General features: G+C 41.2%; 1 protein-coding gene across 2 annotated transcripts in view; it reads left to right on the top strand.

The window, feature by feature from the left end:
* Window positions 1-25,204, top strand: part of NAA16 (N(alpha)-acetyltransferase 16, NatA auxiliary subunit) — a 444,477-nt gene that overhangs the window by 278,269 nt on the left and 141,004 nt on the right. Inside the window, exons 10-11 of one of the 2 annotated variants that reach the window (XM_030200546.1) lie at window positions 13,233-13,305; window positions 15,838-16,007. In XM_030200546.1, the coding sequence (XP_030056406.1) occupies window positions 13,233-13,305; window positions 15,838-16,007 (243 nt within the window). Of the gene's footprint in view, window positions 1-13,232; window positions 13,306-15,837; window positions 16,008-25,204 lie in introns of those variants that run through there. The other variant, XM_030200547.1, reaches the window with a different exon arrangement.

Raw genomic sequence — 25,204 nt, 5'->3', positions numbered from 1 at the left:
CTGCATCGGGGCTGAGACATCGGAAGGCTGCGTCGGCGTCGGTGGTACCGGGACCTCCTCGTCTGCTGATGTCGTCGGACGGTGGCGCTTCGTCTGGAGTGCAGGTGAGGGCTGTCCATTCCCCCTGCTGGTGGCGGTGAGCCTTCGGGTGGGTCTCCCCCTACCCTGAGGGCTCCTGCGGTACAGCCCCCCCGAGACGGACCTTCTTCGGCCTCGGCCCCGAGGAAGCGACGGTTGGATTCTACGTCCTCGTCGGTGCCGGGAAGCTCCGGTGACATGCTTCGTCCCAAGAAGTCGAAGAAGCATCGACACCGGTCCCCTTCCCGTGTCGGCACCGAGAGCTCTGGGTCGCCGAGGGAGTCGGCACCCAGTAGGCATCGGCACCGAGAGGACCGCTCACCCTCTGTTCAAGAGGTGTCGATGCGCTCCACTACGGACAGCCCGGAACAGCCTCCACGCCCGGAACAGACTCTGACATCGACACCTGCATCGGCTTCCATGTCTTTCTCCACAGTTGCTCTGCACGAGAGTCTCCGGGCCGTTCTCCCAGAGATTCTGGGAGAGCTGTTGCGCCCTTCCCCTCCGGTACCGGGGGTGCTTACGCCACCGGTACCGTCGAGTGAGGCGCCGGCTGGCCCCTTGCCCGGGGTGAGGTCTCCGACATCGGTGCCGCTTGCGGTACCGACTGCAGTAGTCTCCCAGGAAGGCTCCCCGACGACGTCGGCGGAGGGAGCTTCGCCGGTGCGGGCGAGGGAGTCTACCTCTCGACGCTCCCACCGTGGCCGTGGTTCCATAGAGTCGAGCCGGGCACAGCTTCAGACACAGGTCCGCGAACTTGTGTCTGATACCGACGGTGAGGCCTCGTGGGAGGAGGAGGAGGAGGATATCAGATATTTCTCTGACGAGGAGTCTGATGGCCTCCCTTCTGATCCCACTCCCTCTCCTGAAAGGCAGCTTTCCTCCCGAGAGTCTGTCTTTCGCTTCCTTTGTCCGGGAGATATCTACGGCCATCCCCTTCCCGGTGGTTGTGGAGGACGAGCCCAGGACTGAAATGTTTGAGCTCCTGGACTATCCTTCTCCACCTAAGGAAGCGTCCACAGTACCCATGCATCATGTCCTAAAAAAGACATTGCTGGCGAACTGGACGAAGCCACTAAGTAATCCCCATATTCCCAAGAAGATCGAGTCCCAGTACCGGATCCATGGGGACCCAGAGCTGATGCGCACTCAGTTGCCTCATGACTCTGGAGTTGTGGATTTGGCCCTAAAGAAGGCTAAGAGTTCTAGGGAACATGCTTCGGCGCCCCCGGGCAAGGACTCTAGAACCTTAGACTCCTTTGGGAGGAAGGCCTTGATGGAAAATATGTGGGAGGGGAGAGAGAGACTGGATACAGGAAGGAGAAATACTAGACCATGAAGGGGTGGTAGGAATTGAGAAGAAGAGATACTGGACCCAGAGTAGGGGATGTGAGAGAAAGGGTAGGGTCATAGTGAAAGGCTGCTGGGCATGGAGGGAGACATAGGGGCAGGTGAGGGGCAGTACTGGACAGAGAGAGGGTAGGGAGAGACAGGAACAATGCTGGACATGGGGATTAGGGCAATGCTGATCACAGAGACGGATAGGAACATGGAGGAAATGCAGGACAGGTCAAGGTTGGCACACAGAGGGGAGATGCTGAATATAGGAAAGGATAGGGACATAGAGTGCAGATTCTGAACATGGAGGAAGGAATAGGGGCAGGGACATGGGAGATGCTGGATGGGACAGATAGGGATGCAGAGGTGGACGTGGAGAGACAGGGAATGTCAAATAGGTGACCCTGCAAGGACAGGAAAAAAAAAAAAGCAGACCCTGGGACCAAAATGAATAGAAGAATAAAATGCTCAAACAAAAGTATAAAAAAGTATTTTAGTTAGAATTTATTAATTGGAATATGTTGGATTTTGGAAATATAGACAAAACAGGAACAAAAAAAATCCTTACGAAGTAGTCAATATAACAAAACAGCAAGGATGGCCTAGAAAGAGTCAGGGTTGTCCAAGGATAAGTGCAAAAAACAAACAAAAAAAAAAGGCTAGTTGAAAAAATATGCTGTATTAATATCCACTACATGTCCATAAAATCACAATCGTGCTTATAAAGTAGAAACATCCAGTGATTGGAGAACAAGTCTCTCAATTGGAGAAGAGGAGTGTGGTAGCCGTGTTAGTCCACTCTTAAGGTTATCAATAGAAATCAAACAAAATAAAACATGGAAAAGAAAATAAGATGATACCTTTTTTATTGGACATAACTTAATACATTTCTTGATTAGCTTTCGAAGGTTGCCCTTCTTCCTCAGATCGGAAATAAGCAAATGTGCTAGCTGACAGTGTTTATAAGTGAAAACATTCAAGCATTACTGTGACAGTCTGACAGGGTGGGAGGAGGGGGGTGGGTAGGAAGTATGCATGGGGACGTCAAAGCATATCATTATTCTAACAGGGTGGGTGTGGATAGGTGAGGGGAGGGTGATCAACAGAGACATACAGCTTTATGGTTTATAATGGGCTACGAACCCCAGATCCTTGAAAGGACTTAACAAGGATCTGGGGTTCCTAGCCCATTATAAACCATAAAGCTGTATGTCTCTGTTGATCACCCTCCCCTCACCTATCCACACCCACCCTGTTAGAATATCAATGATATGCTTTGATGTCCCCATGCATACTTCCTACCCACCCCCCTCCTCCCACCCTGTCAGACTGTCACAGTAATGCTTGAATGTTTTCACTTATAAACACTGTCAGCTAGCACATTTGCTTATTTCCGATCTGAGGAAGAAGGGCAACCTTCGAAAGCTAATCAAGAAATGTATTAAGTTATGTCCAATAAAAAAGGTATCATCTTATTTTCTTTTCCATGTTTTATTTTGTTTGATTTCTATTGATAATCAATTGGAGAAAAAAGACGCAACATGGCTGTGCGTCAGCAGAAACATCTGCAGCAAGAGTCAGGTTACCCTGGTGCCTGGAAATGACCTTGGCCCTGGTGATTTTGTGTTATCCAAAGGTTTTGGCTGCCTACCCTGCAGAAATGTACTTTCCTTCTAACTACACTGTGCAGCTACCAAGCTCTCAGACAGTTTGAGCAACAAGGTTCATAAAGAGCCTGTTGATCTTGCAGCTCCTAATCTCATGGGACAGCAAAATCAAGAAGTTCTCTGAAGGTAAGAAGAAGGGAGAAGATGTGTGTGTGTGAGAGAGAGAGAGACGGAGATGGTGGAAGACTGTCTGTGAGTAAGTGGGATGACAGAGAAAGAAAAGCTCGCCCGGCCTGACCGATCACCTCGCTAACAGCGGAGCCTGCCGAGATTGGCCCAGGCAGAGCAGCCATGGCGGGGTGAGCCGGCGCGAGCCCAAGCCGAGGAGGAGCTGAGAGGCGCCGGAGCGGGTGGGTGGGAGACTTCAGGGCTAATTGGGATCGCCCACCTAGCGCACCCAAGCCCAGCTGATCGGACCACAGCGAGGGTCGTCGCGGAGAGCAACCGGGGAAGCTGGCACCTCCTCGGATCGTGCTCGGTGCGCCTCTGGAGCTCAGACGTACAGAACGGGAAATTGAGAGAGCGACCATCGCCGAGGACTGGAAAGTGAAAGCACACCGCATGAAGACCCAGAACACACCCTTAGACCTCTGCCGCACAAGTTAACCCCTGTTTGACTGCCTGCCAAAATATTATAGCAAAAACTCTAGTGGAAAACTGTAAGCATAGATGCCCTAATCGAACTGCTGGTAGCTGAAACATCGTGTAAGATTCCTTCTAGAATCTAACGGGCATATAAGTTTTAACTGCATTGTTACTCTTAAATGCACCCAAGATCTTACAAACCTTGCTTCTAGCAGCCTTACTTCTAAATGCTTTAAGTGCCTTGTATTATAACTGACTGCTACACTGATTATCTAAATGCTAGCATAAATGTTTTATTTGCATTACTGCCTTCAAACACATGCTAAAAGCCTCTCATATTGTTTTGCTTCTAAATGCTCTTATATGTCCATCTTATAAATATCTTATAAATAACTGCTAGACATTTAATAATCACAAATACAGAAGAAACCTGTCTTCGCAAAAAACAACAATGATCAAAAACAGCGAAGATGACGCAAAAAACGTAAAAAGTGGAAAAAATGAAAACTAAAAATTAAATGAAAAACAGAAAGAAAGGGAATGAAAAATTGAAAAAAATCCACACAAGAAAAGAAAAAACACTGAGAACAAGATAAAAACCAAAATATAAAAATCAGAAAAAGACGACACAAGAAAAATAAAAAATGAATCAATTTATTAAGGTGATTTGACTCGACACAGCTGTGTTTCGGCCCAACTGGCCTGCGTCAGGAGTCTAAATAAAACAAATTTAATTTAATTTAAAACATGTCAATTTAGACTATAAACAAAGATAAGTGAATATACAACAAAACAGATGTACTATAATCATTGGTCCAATGCTTTCTTGCAGTACGTTTTTGACGCAGGCCAGTTGGGCCGAAACACAGCTGTGTCGAGTCAAATCACCTTAATAAATTGATTCATTTTTTATTTTTCTTGTGTCGTCTTTTTCTGATTTTTATATTTTGGTTTTTATCTTGTTCTCAGTGTTTTTTCTTTTCTTGTGTGGATTTTTTTCAATTTTTCATTCCCTTTCTTTCTGTTTTTCATTTAATTTTTAGTTTTCATTTTTTCCACTTTTTACGTTTTTTGCGTCATCTTCGCTGTTTTTGATCATCTTCATAGACATTTAATAATACCATAAGGAGGCACGTTCTTTCACCTGTTATATATATTTAAATACATATCACAGATCTCAGAATAACAGCCAATATGAACACCAACAACTGATTATGATAATTTACTTCCTCTCCTTAATAGTATTATACTGAAGCAAGTTCTGTACTACTCTCAACTGCTGACCTGACGTCACACACAATATTGCATCTAAAACTGTAATTTAAATGACTCTTAATTGTTTGCTAGACCTTCCATAACATAGTAACTTAAATATCTCTTAAATGTTTGCTAAGCTCAGGTTAAGCACGGCTAGTATTACACACTGCCATATTTTGTTGATCCAACTACTGTTATGGACCAGTTGTTAAGACTGTTGATGCACCACTAACATCACCAACACCGCCCAACACTCCCACGAACACTGCCCACAAAAACTACTGATACCACCAACAATACCCAACACTCCCACGAACACCGTCCACAACAATCCAACATGAACACTAACAAGCTACTGATAATAATCTATCTCATTCCCATAATCTACCACGCATGGACCACCCCCAACACCAACAACAACCCAACCACAATTCACCAACTCTATTTACAACCTACTAACAACTCACCAGACCAAAAATTCAATAACCAACCAAAAGGAAAAATTTCCACATACGAACACCACCAACAGAAAGAGAAAAAAAAACACGACAAATTCAACCACCGAGGAAACAGACAACTAATTAAAATAAACACATCTAACCTCCCTACAGAACCATACCACTCAATCCGAATAGGATACATCAACGCTAGATCAGCAGTAAGCAACTCAGTAGACATACTAGACTGGATTACCACAGAGAATCTAGACCTTCTATTCATCACGGAAACATGGTTCCACGGCCCTTCAGACCCCGCCATCAAAGAGACTTGCCCACCAGAATACAAAATCACCCACTGGACAAGAAATGGAAAATGAGGTGGTGGAATAGCCATAATCTACAAATCCGAGTTCACCATCACAACCACTGGCGAATCCACCTCACCACAACTCGAAATCGCCTCAACAAGAATCACTCATCCGAACCTACAAGAACACCTCAATGCAATCCTATTCTACAGACCACCAGGAAAATGGAAAGACTCCCAGACGCAACTCATGGACTTCATCTCGAACACATGTGTCTCGGCCTCAAACATCCTCATAATAGGAGACATCAACCTACACCTTGAAGACGACACCAACAGGCACACAAGAATGCAAAGAATTCTTAAAACTCTGGGATTTACATGCACCTAATACTCAACCAACACACGTGAAAGGACACTCACTAGACATCATTACACACAAATTCGACCCAGACTCAACTCTCCTACTTAAAGATGGACACCCACACCATGGACAGACCACCATAAAGCAAATGTCTCCCTCCACTGGCGAAAAATACACAGAAACGCAGTCAACAAACATGAAAGAACAACATACACCACGAGAGGAAAAATAGACCCCACAACATTCTGGCAACAGGTCTACCAAAACGAATGGTCAACAAACACAGACACCATTCAATTCCTCCAAGAATGGGATGACATATGTAAGACAACATTAGACACAATTGCCCCAATCCAAACCAGAACATCACATAGAAAAAAATCAAATCCATGGTTCACCGAAGAGCTGAAAAAACTCAAAACACAAGTCAGAAAACTAGAACGCGCATGGAACAAAAAGTAAGATGAACACACACTGAATGCCTGGAAATCACTTCGGAGGAAATACAAATATACCATAAAACAGACTAAAAGACTACACTACAAAACAATGATTGGACCAAACTACAAAGAGACACACAAACTCTTCTACCTTGTAAATAAGTTGCTAGACACCACTCCAGTTACAAACAACAGCAAAGATATACCAGGGGTCGACGACCTCGCGAAATACTTCAAGGAGAAAATCATACAACTACGACTTAAAATATCCACCAGCCCTATTGAATATGCCACACTCCTAAACTGTCTAGACCCAGAAGACTGAATATATCCAGCAGACAGGATCTGGACCGAATTTGAATTACTGTCAGAGGAACTCATCTCTAAAACGCTCAAAAGATTCGCCAAATCCCAATGCAAACTACATATCTGCCCAAACAACCTCATGAAATCAGCTCCTCAACAATTCATAATAGATCTAACGAACCACGTGAACTTCATGCTACAAAACGGACTTTTCCCTAAGGAAAAATTTTACTCACCCCAATACCCAAAGACACAAAGAAAAACGCAAGCAAAATAACTAACTACAGACCAGTAGCATCTATACCACTAATAACCAAAATAACCGAAGGGATGGTAACCAAACAACTCACAAACTATCTCAACAAGTTCTCAATACTGCATGATGCCCAATCAGGATTCCGGTCAAATCACAGCACTGAAACAGTATTAATTACCCTAATGACCAAATTTAAACAAATGATTGCAACCAGCACCAATATACTCCTCTTACAATTTGACATGTCAAGTGCCTTTGATATGGTTGACCATGGAATCCTATTACACATACTTGAATATTTTGGCATTGGAGGCAATGTCCTAAACTGGTTCAAGGAGTTCTTAACCTTACGCTCATATCAGGTCACATCAAATTCAACTACGTCTGCTGCATGGACACCTGAGTGTGGAGTACCGCAGGGATCCCCCCTCTCGCCAACTATTTTCAACCTAATGATAGTCCCCTTGGCAAAACTTCTATCAAACCATAACCTTAACCCATATATATATATATATATATATATATATGCCGATGATGTAACGATATATATTCCTTTCACACAAGACATTAATGAAATCTCCAACGAAATCAACCAAAGTCTACACATCATGAACACCTGGGCAGATGCATTCCGATTGAGACTGAACGCAGAAAAAACTCAATGCCTCATACTTACCTCCCAATACAACACGAAGAAATTTACCGCTATTAACACACCTAAACTAAATCTGCCAATCTCAGAAACTTTAAAAATCCTTGGAGTCACTATTGACCGCCACCTAACACTTGAGACTCACGCGAATAACACAACCAAAAAGATGTTCTACTCCCTGTGAAAACTGAAAAGAATAAGACCATTCTTTCCAAGATCTGTCTTCCGCAGCCTAGTGCAATCACTTGTACTCAGTCATCTGGACTACTGCAGCTCACTATTCGCAGGCTGCAAAGAGCAAATACTGAGGAAACTTCAAACAGCCCAAAACACAGCAGCCAGACTCATCTTCGGAAAACCAAAATACGAAAGTGCAAAACCCTTACGTGAGAAACTACACTGGCTCCCACTCAAGGAACGCATCACCTTTAAAGTATGCACATTAGTTCACAAAATCATTCACGGTGAAGCCCCTACATACATGTCTGATTTAATAGACCTGTCACCCAGAAAGGCTAAAAGATCATCCCGAACTTTCCTCAATCTCCACTTCCCTAAGTGCAAAGGCATAAAATACAAAGTACTGCATGCATCAACCTTCTCTTATATGAGCATGCAATTCTGGAATACACTACCACGCAACCTGAAAACGATCTACGAATTAACTGACCTCCGCAAACTATTGAAGACTCATCTCTTTGAGAAAATTTACTGCAAGGATCAAAACACATGAAATCCATACACACTAATAGAAATGCATCAATACACTCTCTTCTGAATTCTCTTCCCCCATACTTTCACCATACTTAAAACTCTACCCACAGACAAAATTGTTATACCCTAATGTTCTCTTGCTATTGTTCTATCGCCCTAACATTTCCCTATTGTTACATTCCATTGATCTATTCCCAAATGATATTTTGACTTTGACTCTGTCTTCCCATAACTCTTCACAATGTAACCCATAATTGTACTGTGACAAATTGTATTTTCGTCATTAACAATGTATTGTAAGCCACACTGAGCCCGCAAATAGGTGGGAAAATGTGGGATACAAATGCAATAAATAAATAAAAAGCGGCAGACTGTGGGCAAGTGGGGGGTGTGAGAGAGAGGGGGCAGACTGGCTGCAGGTCTCTCTGGAGGAGCAGGCATAATATCCAAACTTTTTTTTTTAATCCACATAATTCAGTTGTCTAAGATTAAGATATAAACACACATACTTTCCACGGTTTAATATGTACGTCTAGCTCCATCTCTACCTGTTTTCAAATCTATGCTGAAAACCCACCTTTTCACCACTGCTTTTGGCTCCTAGCTACTACTCAATTGCCTCCCCTTGTTCCTTCTCACCCAGTAGGCCCTCGCCCTTAATTGTCTTGTCTGTCTGTATTATTTTTAGATTGTAAGCTCTAATGAGCAGGGACTGTCTCTCTATGTCAGGTGTTCAGCGCTGCGTGCATCTGGTAGTGCTATACAAATGCTAATAATAATTATAATTTCTGATATTTCCAATACATTTATGTTGATATAAATGTAAAAATTTAATAAAAGAATTAAAAAATAATAATAATAATAATTAATATTCTTGCCACTTTATTCCTTGACACATGATACCTTTTTATTAAATGTAGATATTAAATATGTATTGCAACTATTTTACTGACCATTCTTTCTGTATGTTGTCAGACAATTGTGGATGTAGGCCCCTGGCCCCACCCCCTTTACCCTCTCCAATCAGCTGGGTCACTGACCGCCTATGATTGTACCTATCACATAATATGCAGTTTGACAAGTAGTAATACCCATTTTGTATTACTAGTTTTAAGGCAGTGCTGTTTGAATTCTTGCCTCTTTGTATGTGGATGTCCCTCATTGCCAGGAATTATGTTGATGAGAATGTGTGGCAAATACCATTGCTTATACTGAATGAACTAAAAATGTGTGTGATGTCATATGTGACACCTGAAATCACAGCCACACATAAGGAAGTACTATAAATATTTCAATAAGAATTTTAACTAATATGAAAGCAAATATTAGTGTCTCATATTTACTACTGGAATATTGTACAATTTTCTTAATCTTTTGGCATGTATTAATGGTTTGGTTCTGAAGGGGCATTTCATATTGTTTTATAACTGTATTTCTTCCAAAACACGCTATGGGAAGCCACCTCTATGTTTAATATATTAACTTTTCTACCATTCTCTTTCCTGCTTGACATGAGCACAGTAGAATGACACTGAAAAGCAACTGCAGGCAGATGAAATTTAATGTGGATAAATGCAAAGCGATTCACATTGGGGAAAAATAATCCAAATCATAGTTACCTGATGTTAGGTTCCACCCTGGGAGTCAACACCCAAGAAAAAGATGTACAGTGGGGGAAATAAGTATTTGATCCCTTGCTGATTTTGTAAGTTTGCCCACTGACAAAGACATGAGCAGCCCATAATTGAAGGGTAGGTTATTGGTAACAGTGAGAGATAGCACATCACAAATTAAATCCGGAAAATCACATTGTGGAAAGTATATGAATTTATTTGCATTCTGCAGAGGGAAATAAGTATTTGATCCCCCACCAACCAGTAAGAGATCTGGCCCCTACAGGCCAGGTAGATGCTCCAAATCAACTCGTTACCTGCATGACAGACAGCTGTCGGCAATGGTCACCTGTATGAAAGACACCTGTCCACAGACTCAGTGAATCAGTCAGACTCTAACCTCTACAAAATGGCCAAGAGCAAGGAGCTGTCTAAGGATGTCAGGGACAAGATCATACACCTGCACAAGGCTGGAATGGGCTACAAAACCATCAGTAAGACGCTGGGCGAGAAGGAGACAACTGTTGGTGCCATAGTAAGAAAATGGAAGAAGTACAAAATGACTGTCAATCGACAAAGATCTGGGGCTCCACGCAAAATCTCACCTCGTGGGGTATCCTTGATCATGAGGAAGGTTAGAAATCAGCCTACAACTACAAGGGGGGAACTTGTCAATGATCTCAAGGCAGCTGGGACCACTGTCACCACGAAAACCATTGGTAACACATTACGACATAACGGATTGCAATCCTGCAGTGCCCGCAAGGTCCCCCTGCTCCGGAAGGCACATGTGACGGCCCATCTGAAGTTTGCCAGTGAACACCTGGATGATGCCGAGAGTGATTGGGAGAAGGTGCTGTGGTCAGATGAGACAAAAATTGAGCTCTTTGGCATGAACTCAACTCGCCGTGTTTGGAGGAAGAGAAATGCTGCCTATGACCCAAAGAACACCGACCCCACTGTCAAGCATGGAGGTGGAAATGTTATGTTTTGGGGGTGTTTCTCTGCTAAGGGCACAGGACTACTTCACCGCATCAATGGGAGAATGGATGGGGCCATGTACCGTACAATTCTGAGTGACAACCTCCTTCCCTCCGCCAGGGCCTTAAAAATGGGTCGTGGCTGGGTCTTCCAGCACGACAATGACCCAAAACATACAGCCAAGGCAACAAAGGAGTGGCTCAGGAAGAAGCACATTAGGGTCATGGAGTGGCCTAGCCAGTCACCAGACCTTAATCCCATTGAAAACTTATGGAGGGAGCTGAAGCTGCGAGTTGCCAAGCGACAGCCCAGAACTCTTAATGATTTAGAGATGATCTGCAAAGAGGAGTGGACCAAAATTCCTCCTGACATGTGTGCAAACCTCATCATCAACTACAGAAGACGTCTGACCGCTGTGCTTGCCAACAAGGGTTTTGCCACCAAGTATTAGGTCTTGTTTGCCAGAGGGATTAAATACTTATTTCCCTCTGCAGAATGCAAATAAATTCATATACTTTCCACAATGTGATTTTCCGGATTTAATTTGTGATGTGCTATCTCTCACTGTTACCAATAACCTACCCTTCAATTATGGGCTGCTCATGTCTTTGTCAGTGGGCAAACTTACAAAATCAGCAAGGGATCAAATACTTATTTCCCCCACTGTAGGTGTCATCATGGGCAATTTGCTGAAATCTGCCCATTGTGTGGCAGCAGCCATAAAAGCCAATAGAATGTTAGGAATTATTAGAAAAAAGAAAATAAGGCAAAGAATACTATAATGCCTCTATCGCTCCATGCTATGACCTCACATTGAGTATTGTGTGCAATTCTGGTTGCTGTATTTCAGAAAAGATATAGCAGAATTAAAAAAAGATTAAAAGATTAAAGGGAATGGGGCTTGATATGCCACCTTTCTGTGTGTGTGTGTGTGTGTGTGTTTTTGTAACTACATTCAAAGCGGTTTACATAGTATATACAGGTACTTATTTGTACCAGGAATGGAACCCCAAGATGCCTGGTGACAAACCTATTATTATTCTCTACAGATAGATAACATTGCAGTGATATCACCTGGCCTTGCAGGGAACTCAGGTTTTTCCATTCCTGTATTAGGAATAATTGATAAGTAGCCATTAAGTCACAGTTGGTATGATAAGCAGTGTTTTAGGGGAAATAAAAATATTTGGTGTTTTATTAGTTGACAGACTAAGCTATTGACGAAATAACCAACTTCCGCAAATCTTTGAAGACACATCTCTTCAATAAGGCCTACAAAGAGAACCCATAGCCTCACAAAACTACTTCACCAATCCTTCCAATTATCAAAGTCCACCCCCATACTAACCTACCTGACACCTTTCTTCTCTCTTCCCTTACTTACACTTAGTGTTATGTAGAGTTTATCTGATATCATGTAATGACAATGTCATAACAAACTCTGTAAGCCACATTGAGACTGCAAATAGGTGGGAAAATGTGGGATACAAATGCAATAAATAAATTTAAAAAATCATAGTGACAGTAGTAAAAATTGAGATAAATACTATTATATTCTTATCAAAGGTTGAATTTCAAGATGGTTAATGCCACCATTTTACACTGAACCGGTATCTGTTGACTGGCAATATTTGCTTCTGCTAAGCTGCAGTACTGTACCTTTATGGCAGCCAGCAGCACTGCTAAGTGACATATACTTACTGTCTTAGGATGTAAATGATTTATAATCCATTATTAATGACTTATGTTGACTTCTACAGATCTAAAATTTTTTTGTAAATCACCTTTCAATGGGCCATTCAGCAAAACGGTCACTTTACTGGTCTAATTGCCATAGAAATAGTTGTTTTAATCAATTTCCTTAGTTACATGCTCAGTCTAGTTAGCATGCCACATATTGGTGGTAGTTTATAATATAATACTGTTATTTAGTTGTTCATAAGCAGCTTGATTTTGATGTTTGCTCATGGAAGCTCTTTGGTTACCATTAAACTATGTATTTGTGAACATTCTACAGAATTTATTTATTTATAAAGAATGTGTTGAAATTGTTTTATACCCCCTTGTGTCTTTCAAAACTAGATGTTTGAACTCTTGGGGTTGGGGTTTCAGAAAGAACTCTAATATAGTTGATTCTAATTTCTCTTCTTTGGAAGTCTATAATATCCTTTAGACATTCATATGTTCATAATCTACATCAACAGTCCTAACTGTGCTTTTTTGCTGTCACATAGGTTTGTATAATCCAAGACCTCATAACTAGTTATGAAGTTTCGCTGAAGACTTGTGATTATTTTAGTCTTTATGGTAAGTCTCTCATTTTCTATTTAAATTAAGCACTGTACTAATGAGACATTATACATGTTGTTTTTACAGTTCCTGTTATATGCAATGAAACATGTACTGATAGCACACATTAATAGCAAATGTGATATCACATTTTAGTTAAACTTAGTCCATTGTCAGCCATATTTTCGAAAGTGATGGGCGCCCAGATTTCGACCCAAATCGGGAGATAGGCGCCCATCTCGCAAAGGCGCCGAAATCGGTATAATCGAAAGCCGATTTTGGGCGTCTTCAACTGCACTCCATCGCGGGAATGAACAAAGGTGTCGGAAGCGTGGTGAAGGTGGGACTGGGGTGTGTTTATCGACCGAGGAGGGATGGGCGCCTTCGGCCAATAATCGAAAAAACAAAGGCGTTTTTAGCGCGAATTTAGGTCACCTTTTTTGGACCCTTTTTTTTCACGAACAAGTCCCAAAAAAGTGCCCTAAGTGACCAGATGACCACCCCTGACTCCCCCAGTGGTCACTAACCCACCCCCTCCCACCAAAGAAAACAAATTTAACAGCTTTTTTTTTCCAGCCTGTATGCCACCGTCAAATGCCATACCCAGCTCCATCACAGCAGTATGCAGGTCCCTGGAGCAGTTGTTAGTGGGTGCAGTGGACTTCAGGCAGGTGGACCCAGGCCCATCCCCCCCCCAAACCTATTACACTTGTGGTGGTAAATGGGAGCCCTCCAAACCACCCCCAAAACCCACTGTACCCACATGTAGGTGCTCCCCTTCAGCCATAAGGGCTATGGTAATGGTGTAGAGTTGTGGGTTTGGGGGGGGGGGGATTTGAGGGGCTCAGCACCCAAAGGAAGGGAGCTATGGACTTGGGAGGTATTTGACTTTTTTTTATTTTATTTACAACTGCCCCCTATGGTGCCCGATTGGTGTCCTGGCATGTGAGGGGAACCAGTGCACTAAGAATCCTGGCCCCTCCCAAAACCAAATGCCTTGGATTTGTTCGTTTTTGAGCTGGGCGCCTTCGGTTTCCATTATCGCTGAAAAACGAAACCACCCAGCTCAAATCTGCACAAATCCGATGCATTTGCCGGGCACAAACCATATTATCGGAAAAAAAGATGAGCGGCCATTTTTTTCGAAAATATGGTCTGTCCCGCCCCTTCATGTACCCGTTCTCGGACATAGACGCCCATGGAGATGGGCGTTCGCGTTAGATTATGCCCCTCTATGTATACCTGCAATTTTGTTTTCTAAAGCAGGTGAGTGGGCTTCAGATCTGAGTATTGATTGCAGGATAAGCTTGGTGACTATCCTTGCAAGAAAGAATATCTTTGAGGAGGTGTTCAAGAATTAGTGGATCAGACAAAAGATATTTTCATAAAATACTTGATAGGGACATGCACAGGATAAAAGTTTGGTTCATATTTGGAAAGTTTTGGCTCTTTCCTTTATAGGATTTCTTTCATATATTTTAAAATAATATTTTACATTTATTAAAGCATAGGTTCTCAACACATATGTTTACCCAAGTGGTGCACGGCACCCAATGTAAGATCTTCCTCATCGCTCTTCTGCTGCAACCCCCACCACTCCTGCTGCTTCCTCCATCACGCCTGCTTCTCCAGACCAGCAGTGGCCACAGTCTCCATACATGCACTGTTGGCTTTGCCGGACCGCTTCCCCCCTTTGAAGTCAACTTCCTGTTCTGGGGCAGGGGACCAGCAGAGCTGAAGGCTTGTGGCCCTGTGACTGCTTATTGTTTTGCTGCTGCTGCTGCTTTCAGTCTAGAGAAGCAGCAGCGGGGGGAGGAGGGACAAAAGATCTGAGAGTAGATATGGAAGGGGAGAGAAAAGCCTTGGATGGAAGAGGAAGAAACAGGAGACGCTGGGTGGAAGGATGGGGAGAAAAGGGGGGAGACACCAGATGGAAGGATGGAGAGCGGAAAAAAGGAGAGATGCTGTATGGAAGGGGGTAAGAAGACAGTGAATGGGGGAATAAGAGGAAGGAGAATTGATGGAAAGCTGTAGGTAGATACAGTAAAAAGAGGGTGATTGAAGATTGGCTAGTAAGAACAAATTAAATCTGGACAGAAACAGAAAAATAAATTGAAGAAAGCTGAAAGGAAAAGGAGGAGAGAGAAAAAAGTCAAGAGTTATGAAAGATGGAGAAAAGCAGATACCAGAGCTCAGATCAACACAATTAGAAAAATAAATGACCAGACAACAAAGGTGAAAGTCATTTTATTTTCTATTTCTTGGTTAGAATATGTCAGTTTTTGAAAAAAAAAATCATTTCAGAATCTCTGTTGATCGGAGCTTGGAAGTACTCTGTTGAAATTTAGTAGGGTACATGACTTGAAGTTGAGAAGCACAATGTTTAAGCTCACAGATTTGTAGGTTAGCATGTGTGAAAATTGGTTTCATGTGCATTAAATTGTTAAGGCGCACTAACACACATCACACTGTACTTGGAATTTTGCATCATTGGACAGTATTTTGCCTTGTCATAGCTCACGTTGTAACTATGTATCTATTCTGTTGTAGAAAATGGAGAGAAGGAGCCTCCTACAACATTACTTTGGGTTCAGTATTTCTTGGCTCAACACTTCGACAAACTTGGCCAGTTCTCATTGGCTTTGGATTATATTAATACTGCCATTGCTAGCACGCCAACATTAATAGAACTGTTCTATGTAAAGGCAAAAATTTACAAGGTAAAACACAGATCAGTTTGAACAAGATAACTTCTAAAAATAAACAAATGTTGAACTTATTCACCTTAAAAGGGATGTTGTTTTTGGTTTGTTATAGCTAAATTAGATTTGTATCATAATCTGTGGTTATTAGACAAATGCATCTTTCAAAGTAGAGTACTTGTAGTTTTGGAATTTTATTTTTAAAACAGCTTTATCTTTTATAGGAATAGACTTTTCAAAAATGCTTGTGATATCTCATCAGAGCAAGCAATGGGTCAAATAGGCTGAAAAAAAATTTAGATGAGTCAGATGGATCATGGGTTTGTATGTTTAAAACATGACCAGTCTCTTTAAAGTTGGGACATACTCTTCAAGCTCACTTTCAAATATCACTTCACATTTATCTGTCACAGTTGTCCTTTTGAGGAGAAATTTGTGGGGAATGGCATTTCCACAGTTAGCAAGGTGGCAGAATGCTTGGGGACAACATGCTCTTTGTTAAACAGTTACCAAATTAATTGTCATTGATTATGTTCAATATTTTATGAGAGGTTCATGGATAATGTGTCATATGGTAGGTTCATGTGTCACTAGTTACATAGGTCAAAATGGTAATGGGTCAGCTTGCGTGACCCATCGTTCTGCATCTCATAAGTATTAGTCCTTACCTGTTGGAAACATTTTCTGGATTTATTACCTCAAATTTTTTAAACTAAAAATAAACAGGTTTGCTTTGTTAGTCCCACAGGGATTGCTATGCTCCTTCATTCTTGTTTTAGTGCACTGTATCTCTTGATGTTCCATAATGCAAATACACATGGAAGAGCTGAAGAGTGCACTAGGGGCATGGTGTAAAGAGAATCTTAAAGAATTGTTTTTTGAAGTGTGTGTTCCCCTTATTTAAATAAATGAGTAAAATATAGCCGAAGGATTAATAGATCATGGATGCCCCACTCGTATCTAAAATGAAAGACCGCACATATGCATCCTGATCTGAGCGCCGCTTCAGAATCTGGTAGGTCCATTCCACTTCAAAAGGGAATTTAAGAGTAAGCTGAAGAAATTTTGGGAAAAGACACTGGTTGTACCCCTTCAACTCCTAGCACACCCAAAAACCTGATATTATTGTAGCGGCTACAATTATTAGCATCCATCAGCTCTTTCTGTAGTTCTGTTAGGACCTTGTGATCCATCCTCCATAGCTGCGCTTCATCCTCTAGATTGAAAACCTGAGTCGCTCTTTTCATTGCAGATGGTGAGATGAGCAACCAAACTTGACATTTTCTGCTGTAAAGCTGTAATATTTTGTAAGCTATCCTGTATTATACTCCTTATAGTTCCTAACTCTGCCATAATTGGCTCGATTACATCTTGTAGTTCATGCGGTGACCCCATTTTTAGGGGAGTAGGGAGGTCTTGCTTCTGCCTTTTTCTGCCATCCTGCAATCCAAATGCCGTTTCTATTTTGTTCTGTTTGCCAGAAGCATTCTTGCTTATTAAATACTATGACAGTACGGTATAGAAGAAAAATTTTAAGGTGCTGACATCAAAAATCAATAGCGAGTAGGGAGAACAACAGTTTGACAGCATCGCATAGCGCTGCAGGGTCTGTTCCCCCACCTCTCTCATCTGGCCAAAGTTAAACTAGTTTGTGGTTCTGCACTGATACATAAGTTATATTTGTTTCCCCACCTTGAGTATTGCTATTGGTTGCACTAGGCTGCATTGGAAGCTAATTGTTATACGCTGTGCTGCAGTCTTCTTTTACATTTTGAAAGTTTTATCAAAAGAAACACTTTGTAAGGTAATAAGAGTACACATGAAACATATGAATCAACCAAGACTTATGGATCATACACACAATGAATCTTTTACATGGTCCTCACAACTAGACCACATTGATGGAGGGAAACAAATCCAAAAGCCTAAGGAAAATGACCTGGACAAAAGCAACCCTTTATACAATTTCAACCACAGCCAAATGACTCTACAGCTACTTCTCTTGAAACCACCTTCCCTCCAAAATAAACTGTAATTGAGATGGGTTGTAAAAACCATATTTTACATTCTCAAACAAAATTACACATTTGTAAGGGTATCTTAGTTGGAATCTAGCTCCTAATGACAAAGTTTGGCCACATAAGTCCAAGAATGTCTTCCTCCTATCTTTTGTCTGCTTGCAAATGTCAGGAAAAATAATAATTTTACCCCCCCCCCCCCCCCCATAAACCTACAATCAGAACTACAAAAAGTCTCAAAAGACCTTCCTTATCTTGAAAAAAGATGCAGAAGACCAGTAAGGTGGACCTCTCCTCCACCTCTTCTGTAGAACTTTCTAGAGCCTCTATCTGAATATTATCCGAAGAAACCTCTTTCAGAAATCTCTGAACCTTTTCACGAACTTGACAACTCTTAGGAATGTAATATATTTTTTTGTAGAGGAGGAAACTTTGGATCAGCATATTTAAAACACTCCAAGAATCACTGGAATAATTCTCTTGGTGTAGTTGTCAATGCTCTAGGAAAGTTCAAAAGCCTCAAATTAAGAGAACAGGTATAATTAGAATTCTCCAGTGTTCTTTGAAAAATCTCACCCCCTCCCCTGTTTACTAAGCTGCGCTACTGGCTGGTGGTGTGCTAATGCTGACACAGCCCATTCTGAGCGGCAATGGCTAGCACAGCTTAGTAAACAAGGGGGTTTGTGTTGAATTAATAGTTTCGTTTGCAGACACTGTTGAGATAACTCGACATTCTGTTCAGTAGTCTGTTCCACCTTTTGAATCTTAATAATCTGTGAAACATTAGAAGATAGTCCAGCACATATCTTGTAGATGGCTTCAAGTGCTACCCATATAGATTCTAGCATTATCTGTGTAGACTTTATCAGAGGAGGTAAAACTGAATCCAGCTTCCTTTCCTGCGATTCTGCAGCCACATTCAACAATGCTTCAGCTTGCCCGAAATACCTTTTGGACTCCTTCATAGTTGATACAGCTGTAAGGACATCCAGCAACTGGGCTTCACCTGAGGTAGCACTTGGCAGTACGTTCTTCGCTACCTCACCTTGCTGCTCCACAAGTAGCTGTGTTCTTGCCACCGAGGGTGGGGCTGGTCCATGTGGGCAGAGTAAAATATTTCTCCCTAGTTCAGGGCTCTTCCCTATGCCCTGAAGAACTGGTATGCCCTGTTGATCCATGTTGCAAAATGTGGGGATCCCCATTTGATGAAGGGGAGCTATAGTATGCAGTCGGGAATGTAACTGATGTTTTCCCCAACATTATGCATCTTGAAGCAAAGCAAATAGGAAAATTTTCCCAGAGGAAAACTGACAGAGATTAACAGCATCTCACTTGGTAGTCACCTTGTTTCCCCCCCCCCCAGTCTTCATTTATAATCAATGTGAAAAATGACCTAAAGAAAAACTCCTGTTCATCTTATGTTTTTGAATAATCTTCTTTTGTACTTGTTTCCATTACAAAAGGAGTATTTAGAATGGAAGCACAATTACATATAGCTGTAAGTTGTTGGTAGTAGACCTTACCATGCATTTAGAGTAATGTACCTGTTAAGGCAGTTTATTTGTTTGTCTGTGTTTACTTAGACTTACTATGCCACCTTACCTAACTGGCAAATCTAGGCAGTTTATTGACGATGTAGGTTTTTAGTCTGTAATTTCAAAAGAGCTACAAATCATGATGGGAAAGAGGCTACATGAAATCAAGAGAACATACACACTGAGAAAGAAAGATAGGGTGAGAATAGTTGGTAGCGAGGGAAAGGTAATGGAAGAATAGGGAAAAGGATGCAGGCCAGCAGGTGGTCAGCATTGGACTATCTAGTTTAGGCCAAATGCCTATTTTAAGAAGCCAGGTTTTTGAATTCAGTATGAATCGAAAGGGGAGGGAATTCCAAAACGATGGTGCTGTAAAGAAAAAAGACATGGTGTCAAGTGGACTCAAGTTGGGCCAATTGGGGTCCAGGGAGAACTAAATGATAATTATTAATGAACAAAGCAACCGAGTAGGCAAGTAAGGAATGATGAGAGTAGCTAGATATGAAGGCAGACCTAAATAGAAAGCCTTAAACGTCAGAGTAAGAAGTTTATAAATTATACATTGTTTAACGTGGAGCCAATGATTATTATGTAAATGAGGGGAGACATGGGCTGATTTAGGCATAAGAGGCAAATAGTGGTGTTCTGGAGAGATTGAAGTTTCTTTAGTGTCATTCGGGAACATCCAAGATATACAATGTTGTAGTAGTCTAACCTAGTAATTAGTAGAGACAAAATAAGAGAGTGAAAATCTAAGTCAAAAAATCTGAGCGTAGTTGTCTCATCAGCACAAAGAATCCAATGTTACATAGATTTAGATACCTGCGGGGAAAAGGTGAGGTGAGAATCGAGGATACCTAAGTAGCGAAAGGAGGTGACAGGTTGAATGTGATTGCCAACCAGGACCAATGTGGAATTAGAAACAGGGAGAGACCCAGTGTGAACCAGCAAGCCACTGGTTTATGCTTGTTGAGGACCAACGTGGTCAAAAAGCCTGTTTGAGATTAATTCAAGATGATCTTGTAAGGGGGTTAATAGAAAGGGCAAACGGTTTAGTAAGAAACAGTTGAAGAATGTCATATGCATAAAAGTGAAGAGAGATACCAGTAGAGTGGATAACTTAGGCAAGAAGGGACAAGAACAGGTTAAATAAAAGAGGAGATAGTATTGAGCCTTGAGGAACACCATAGGACACAGGGGTCAAGAGGAGGAAGTCATAGATGTGGTAGCCACTGTGTAAGAGCAATTTGAAAGGAAGGAAGTAAACCAAGAGAGAACTGAATCTGAAAGTCCAAGAAATGAGAGATGGGATAAAAAGCGAGTGGTTAACCAAATCGGGTGCAGCTGAGAGATCCAGAGAAATTGTAGGGACAATGTTATGTTTATCTAGATAAGAATAGATTTCACTAAGTAAAGCAGTCAAGACTGTCTCGGTACTAAAATGAGAACAAAAGCCCGACTGGGATGGAGAGAGAGATTTCTCAGTGAAAGATAGAATGTCGTGAGATGGGACCTGGGGGCCAAGTGAAGGTTTTTTTTTTTTTTTTTAAAAGAATTGGGTGTATGACCACAAATTGTCAGGAAGTTGGGACCTGATCAGCAGAAAGACTTATAAGGGAGAGGACCTTTGGTAAAAGTTGCAGTTCCAAAGTATTGAGGAGTGTCTGGAGATATAAGAGTGCGAAAGGTGGAAAAGAATTCTTTAGCCTAGTTTGGGTCTTTTGACATATGATCAGAAAAATACTGAGCTTTAGCTTTCCTAAGATGAAAATTGAAATCCATAAGCTTGGATCTAAAAGCCGACAGGTCAGAATTTAACAGTTTTCTTCCACCTACGTTCAGATCTATGAACGTCTCTTAATGTGAGGCCACAGTAGTACATTGATTGGCTTTTCTTGGCTACTGGGGGTTATAGAAATTTTAATGGAGCTGTCTGATCAAGGACATTAGAGTGTGTAAGCACCATGTTTGGGTATCCAGGGGCAGGGTCTCAAAATCGGGAAGAAAAGCGAACAGAGAGAGAGGGAGACTGTGAGAGAGATGTCTACTCCATTTTGGAGAAGTGTAGAACAAAATAGTAAGGAAATGGAAATAAAAAAAATGGATGGCTGAGTGTTCGGACCAGGGAACCTGAGTGGAAGAGAGAAATTGGTGAGAACAAGGAGTCCTCGGGAGGAAAAGACATGATGCAGTGTGTGTCCAACGATGTAAGTTGAGGTCAGAAAGAAGAGAAATAAAGTGTCAGGACAGAGGATGGTCATGGATGTCAATGTGGGTTTGAAATCACCCCAAATTATAATTTTAGGGTGATGAATGGTGGCATCAGTAAGTGTCTGATAACAGTAGTCCCATTGCGCTTGGGCCAATGAAGGTGGACAACAGAGAAGTAAAAGGATAAGACGAGTCTGAGAATTTATTCAAACCCATAAGGGCTTCAGGAAAGGGGATTGAGGGGAGGGGAGGGGAGGGGAGTTTGACTGCTTGCAATATGGTGGAGTAAACAAAAGCAGAGAAACATCAAAGCCCTCTTTCAGTCAAATAGTGTTCTTCCTTTTAAATCCATGTCTCAGTTAGAAAAAAGACGTCTAACCCAGCAGATTCAATAAATTTACGAATTAGAAAGCTTTTAGATCGTAAACCATTGGAGACATGCCTATCTCCTAGAACAACTTTTGGAAGATGATGTAAGTGGTAAGACTTAACGTACCTGTGAATAGGCTTGCAGTTTGAAGGCTTAAGTGGGGTGATTTCCAATAATTACAGGGATGAAGGAGCCCTGTAGTGAGCCAGTTGGAATGGAAAAAAGATTACAATAACTAAATGAGAAGTGCAGCAGGAGGAGGAATAAAAGTAGGCAGAAAACATTTCTAAAGGAAAATATCATTTTAAAGCAGGAGAGAAACCTCACGGAATGGAGAAAATGAAAAAAATATATATATTGGTGCACACCCCCAAACTAAGCACAGTAAAGAAAAATAAATATAGTGGAGAGGTATTAGGTCTAGAGGAGATATGCTTACCTTAGCGGGTCACATGACCTGAATAGGTCGGAAGCATGGGCTGGTGTAAGAGAAGGCTTTGGCTGACCATTTCTGACCACTGTGATTCCTAGAGAAACAAGCACAGCAAAGATCACATAACAAGCAAGTAAAATAACAGCACAATAAAGACAGGCAAATATATTACTGGGTGTAGGGGAGACGTGCTTACATCGATGGGTCATGTGACCTCAATAGGCCAGGCGCAAGAGAAGACTTCAGCTGTACACTGCTGACACTGCAGTTCCTAGAAATACAAGCACAGCAAAGATCACACAAAAAGCAAGTCAATTAGATAGTGTAACTATAGTGCTTTCTTAACGGTGCAGTCAGTATCATCCTTACCAGTGCAGCCCCATTCCGTTTTACAAAAATAAGTATGACTGTGCTATGGGCAATTGCAAGGATACCGGGGTGGGGGTGTGGAGTGTCAACACGGTGAACTGTAAGCCCATCAGTCCACAGTGCTGGTTTAAGCAAATAGTCTGAACTTAAACCAATCATTTCTTTTTTTTTCCAAATATAATTTTTAGTGCTTTTATATAAATTTAACAAGTTGCAATAAGGTATTTACAATCAAATTTTATTATTAAATGATGTAAGTATAATCTGGAACAATGTAACTTAAAGAAATACCGTCATATTTTCTGTATAATAACTGATTTCCACCATAAGAAAATGGAGAGAGAATTATCTTTCCAGTGTTATTTTATTAATTTCAGTACTATGGAGATGAGGAAATTGAATAGGAAAGCATCCTTATCCTAAAGGAGTTTAGATAAAGAGATTTTCAAGTATGTTTAAAAGAGAGTTTCATTAAACTCCAATATTCCTAGTGTTTTGGACAACATATGGACTGTGAAAAATTGCTGGAAGACCTTAGAAAACTGAAAGACTGGGCTTCCAAATGGCAGATGAAACTTAGTATGGACAAATGCAAAGTGATGCACATTGGGAATAATAATCCGAATCATAATTATGTGATGCTATGGTCCACCTTAGGAGTCAGCACCCAAGAAAAAGATCTAGGTATCATTGTAGACAATATACTGAAATCTGCTGCCCAGTGTACAGTGGCAGCCAAAAATCAAACAGGATGCTAGGAATTATTAGGAAAGGGAGGGTAAATAAGACCAAGAATATTATAATGCCTCTGTATTGCTCCATAGTGCGACCTCACCTTGTGTATTGCATACAGTTCTGGTTGCAATATCTCAAAAAGATATAGTGTAATTAGAAAAGGTTCAAAGAAGAGCGACCAAAATGATAAAGGGGATGGAATTAATCTTATATGAGGAAAGGCTAAAGAGGTTAGGACTCTTTAGCTTGGAAAAGAGACGGCTGAGGGGAGATATGATTGAGGTCTACAAAATCCTGAGTGGTGTAGAACGTTTTTTTCATGCATTCAAAAAGTACAAAGACCAGGGGACACTCAGTGATTTTACATAGACATACTTTTAAAACAAATAGGAGGAAATATTTTTTAACTCAATAGTTAAGCTGTGGAACTGTTGCCGGAGGATGTACTAACAGCGTATCTGAGTTTTAAAAAAGGTTTGGACAAGTTCTGGAGGAAAAAGTCCATGGGGGAAGCCACTGCTTGCCCTGGGGTTGATAGCATGGAATGTTGCTACTATTTGGGTTTCTGCCAGGTACTTGTGACCTCGATTGGCCACTGTTGGAGGCAGGGTACTGGGCTAGATGGACCATTGTTGTGACCCAGTATAGCTATTAAGTTTATAAATGCCTAACCAGAATGAATAAACATTGTTATAGTCAATTTTTTATTGCATAGTACTTTGTTTATTATTTTACGCATGTGCCCCTCCCTTATCTGACCCTATTTATTAATAGCCACATTGAACCTGCTTGTGTGTGGGAAAATGTGGGATACAAATGCTGCAAATAAATATTTAATGTTTAAGTGTTCCTTTTTGATGTTTATATGACCAACATAGATCATTATTAGAAATCCCACTTTTAAGGGATTTAATGGAAGTTCAGTATGACCTGTGCTGAAGAAGAAAATAAAAAGTGATTGGGTAATAGCAGAGGATAGTGACAGTGTGGGACCATACAACCAAAAAAGGGAACATTGTTGAATGCAAGTCACATTGAACTGACACTGTTTTGGGTAATGTGGGGTATAAATGTCAATAAATTGAAATGAAATTCTCTATCTGGAAGTGATTCATCTATATAATTTCCCTAGGCTTTTGGGGAGGCTATACAAAATTGCTTTGATTGTTTTTGGAAAAGCTTATAGAATAAAGATGCAGAGTGTTTTGGGGGTAGGATGGGAGTCTAAAAGGGACTTATAAGGGAGATTAGATTATATATACTTTTTATATTTAAACTAGTATGTTTTAGGACTTGGCATAGTCTATACCAATTAAAAATTGAGAATCAAGAATTTGAAATTCCAGCTGCAGTTGGGCAAAGGTCTTATATACTTCTATATAGATGAGTTGAGAGATAAGCCAAAGATGATGATGATTATGTCACTGAGGCCAGTTGAAGAGTTTATTGTTATTTGTGGGTTATTCTAAATTGGCATCGCTCTCTTCTCACCCATGAGCCAGGCCTAGCATAGAAAGCTTCCAAGTACTGTAATGAGGAGAAAA

The sequence above is a fragment of the Microcaecilia unicolor genome, chromosome 4 (assembly GCF_901765095.1).
Source record: "Microcaecilia unicolor chromosome 4, aMicUni1.1, whole genome shotgun sequence".
In the NCBI taxonomy this organism is placed as follows: Eukaryota; Metazoa; Chordata; class Amphibia; order Gymnophiona; family Siphonopidae; genus Microcaecilia; species Microcaecilia unicolor.
This window is presented reverse-complemented; position numbering and strand designations above follow the sequence as displayed.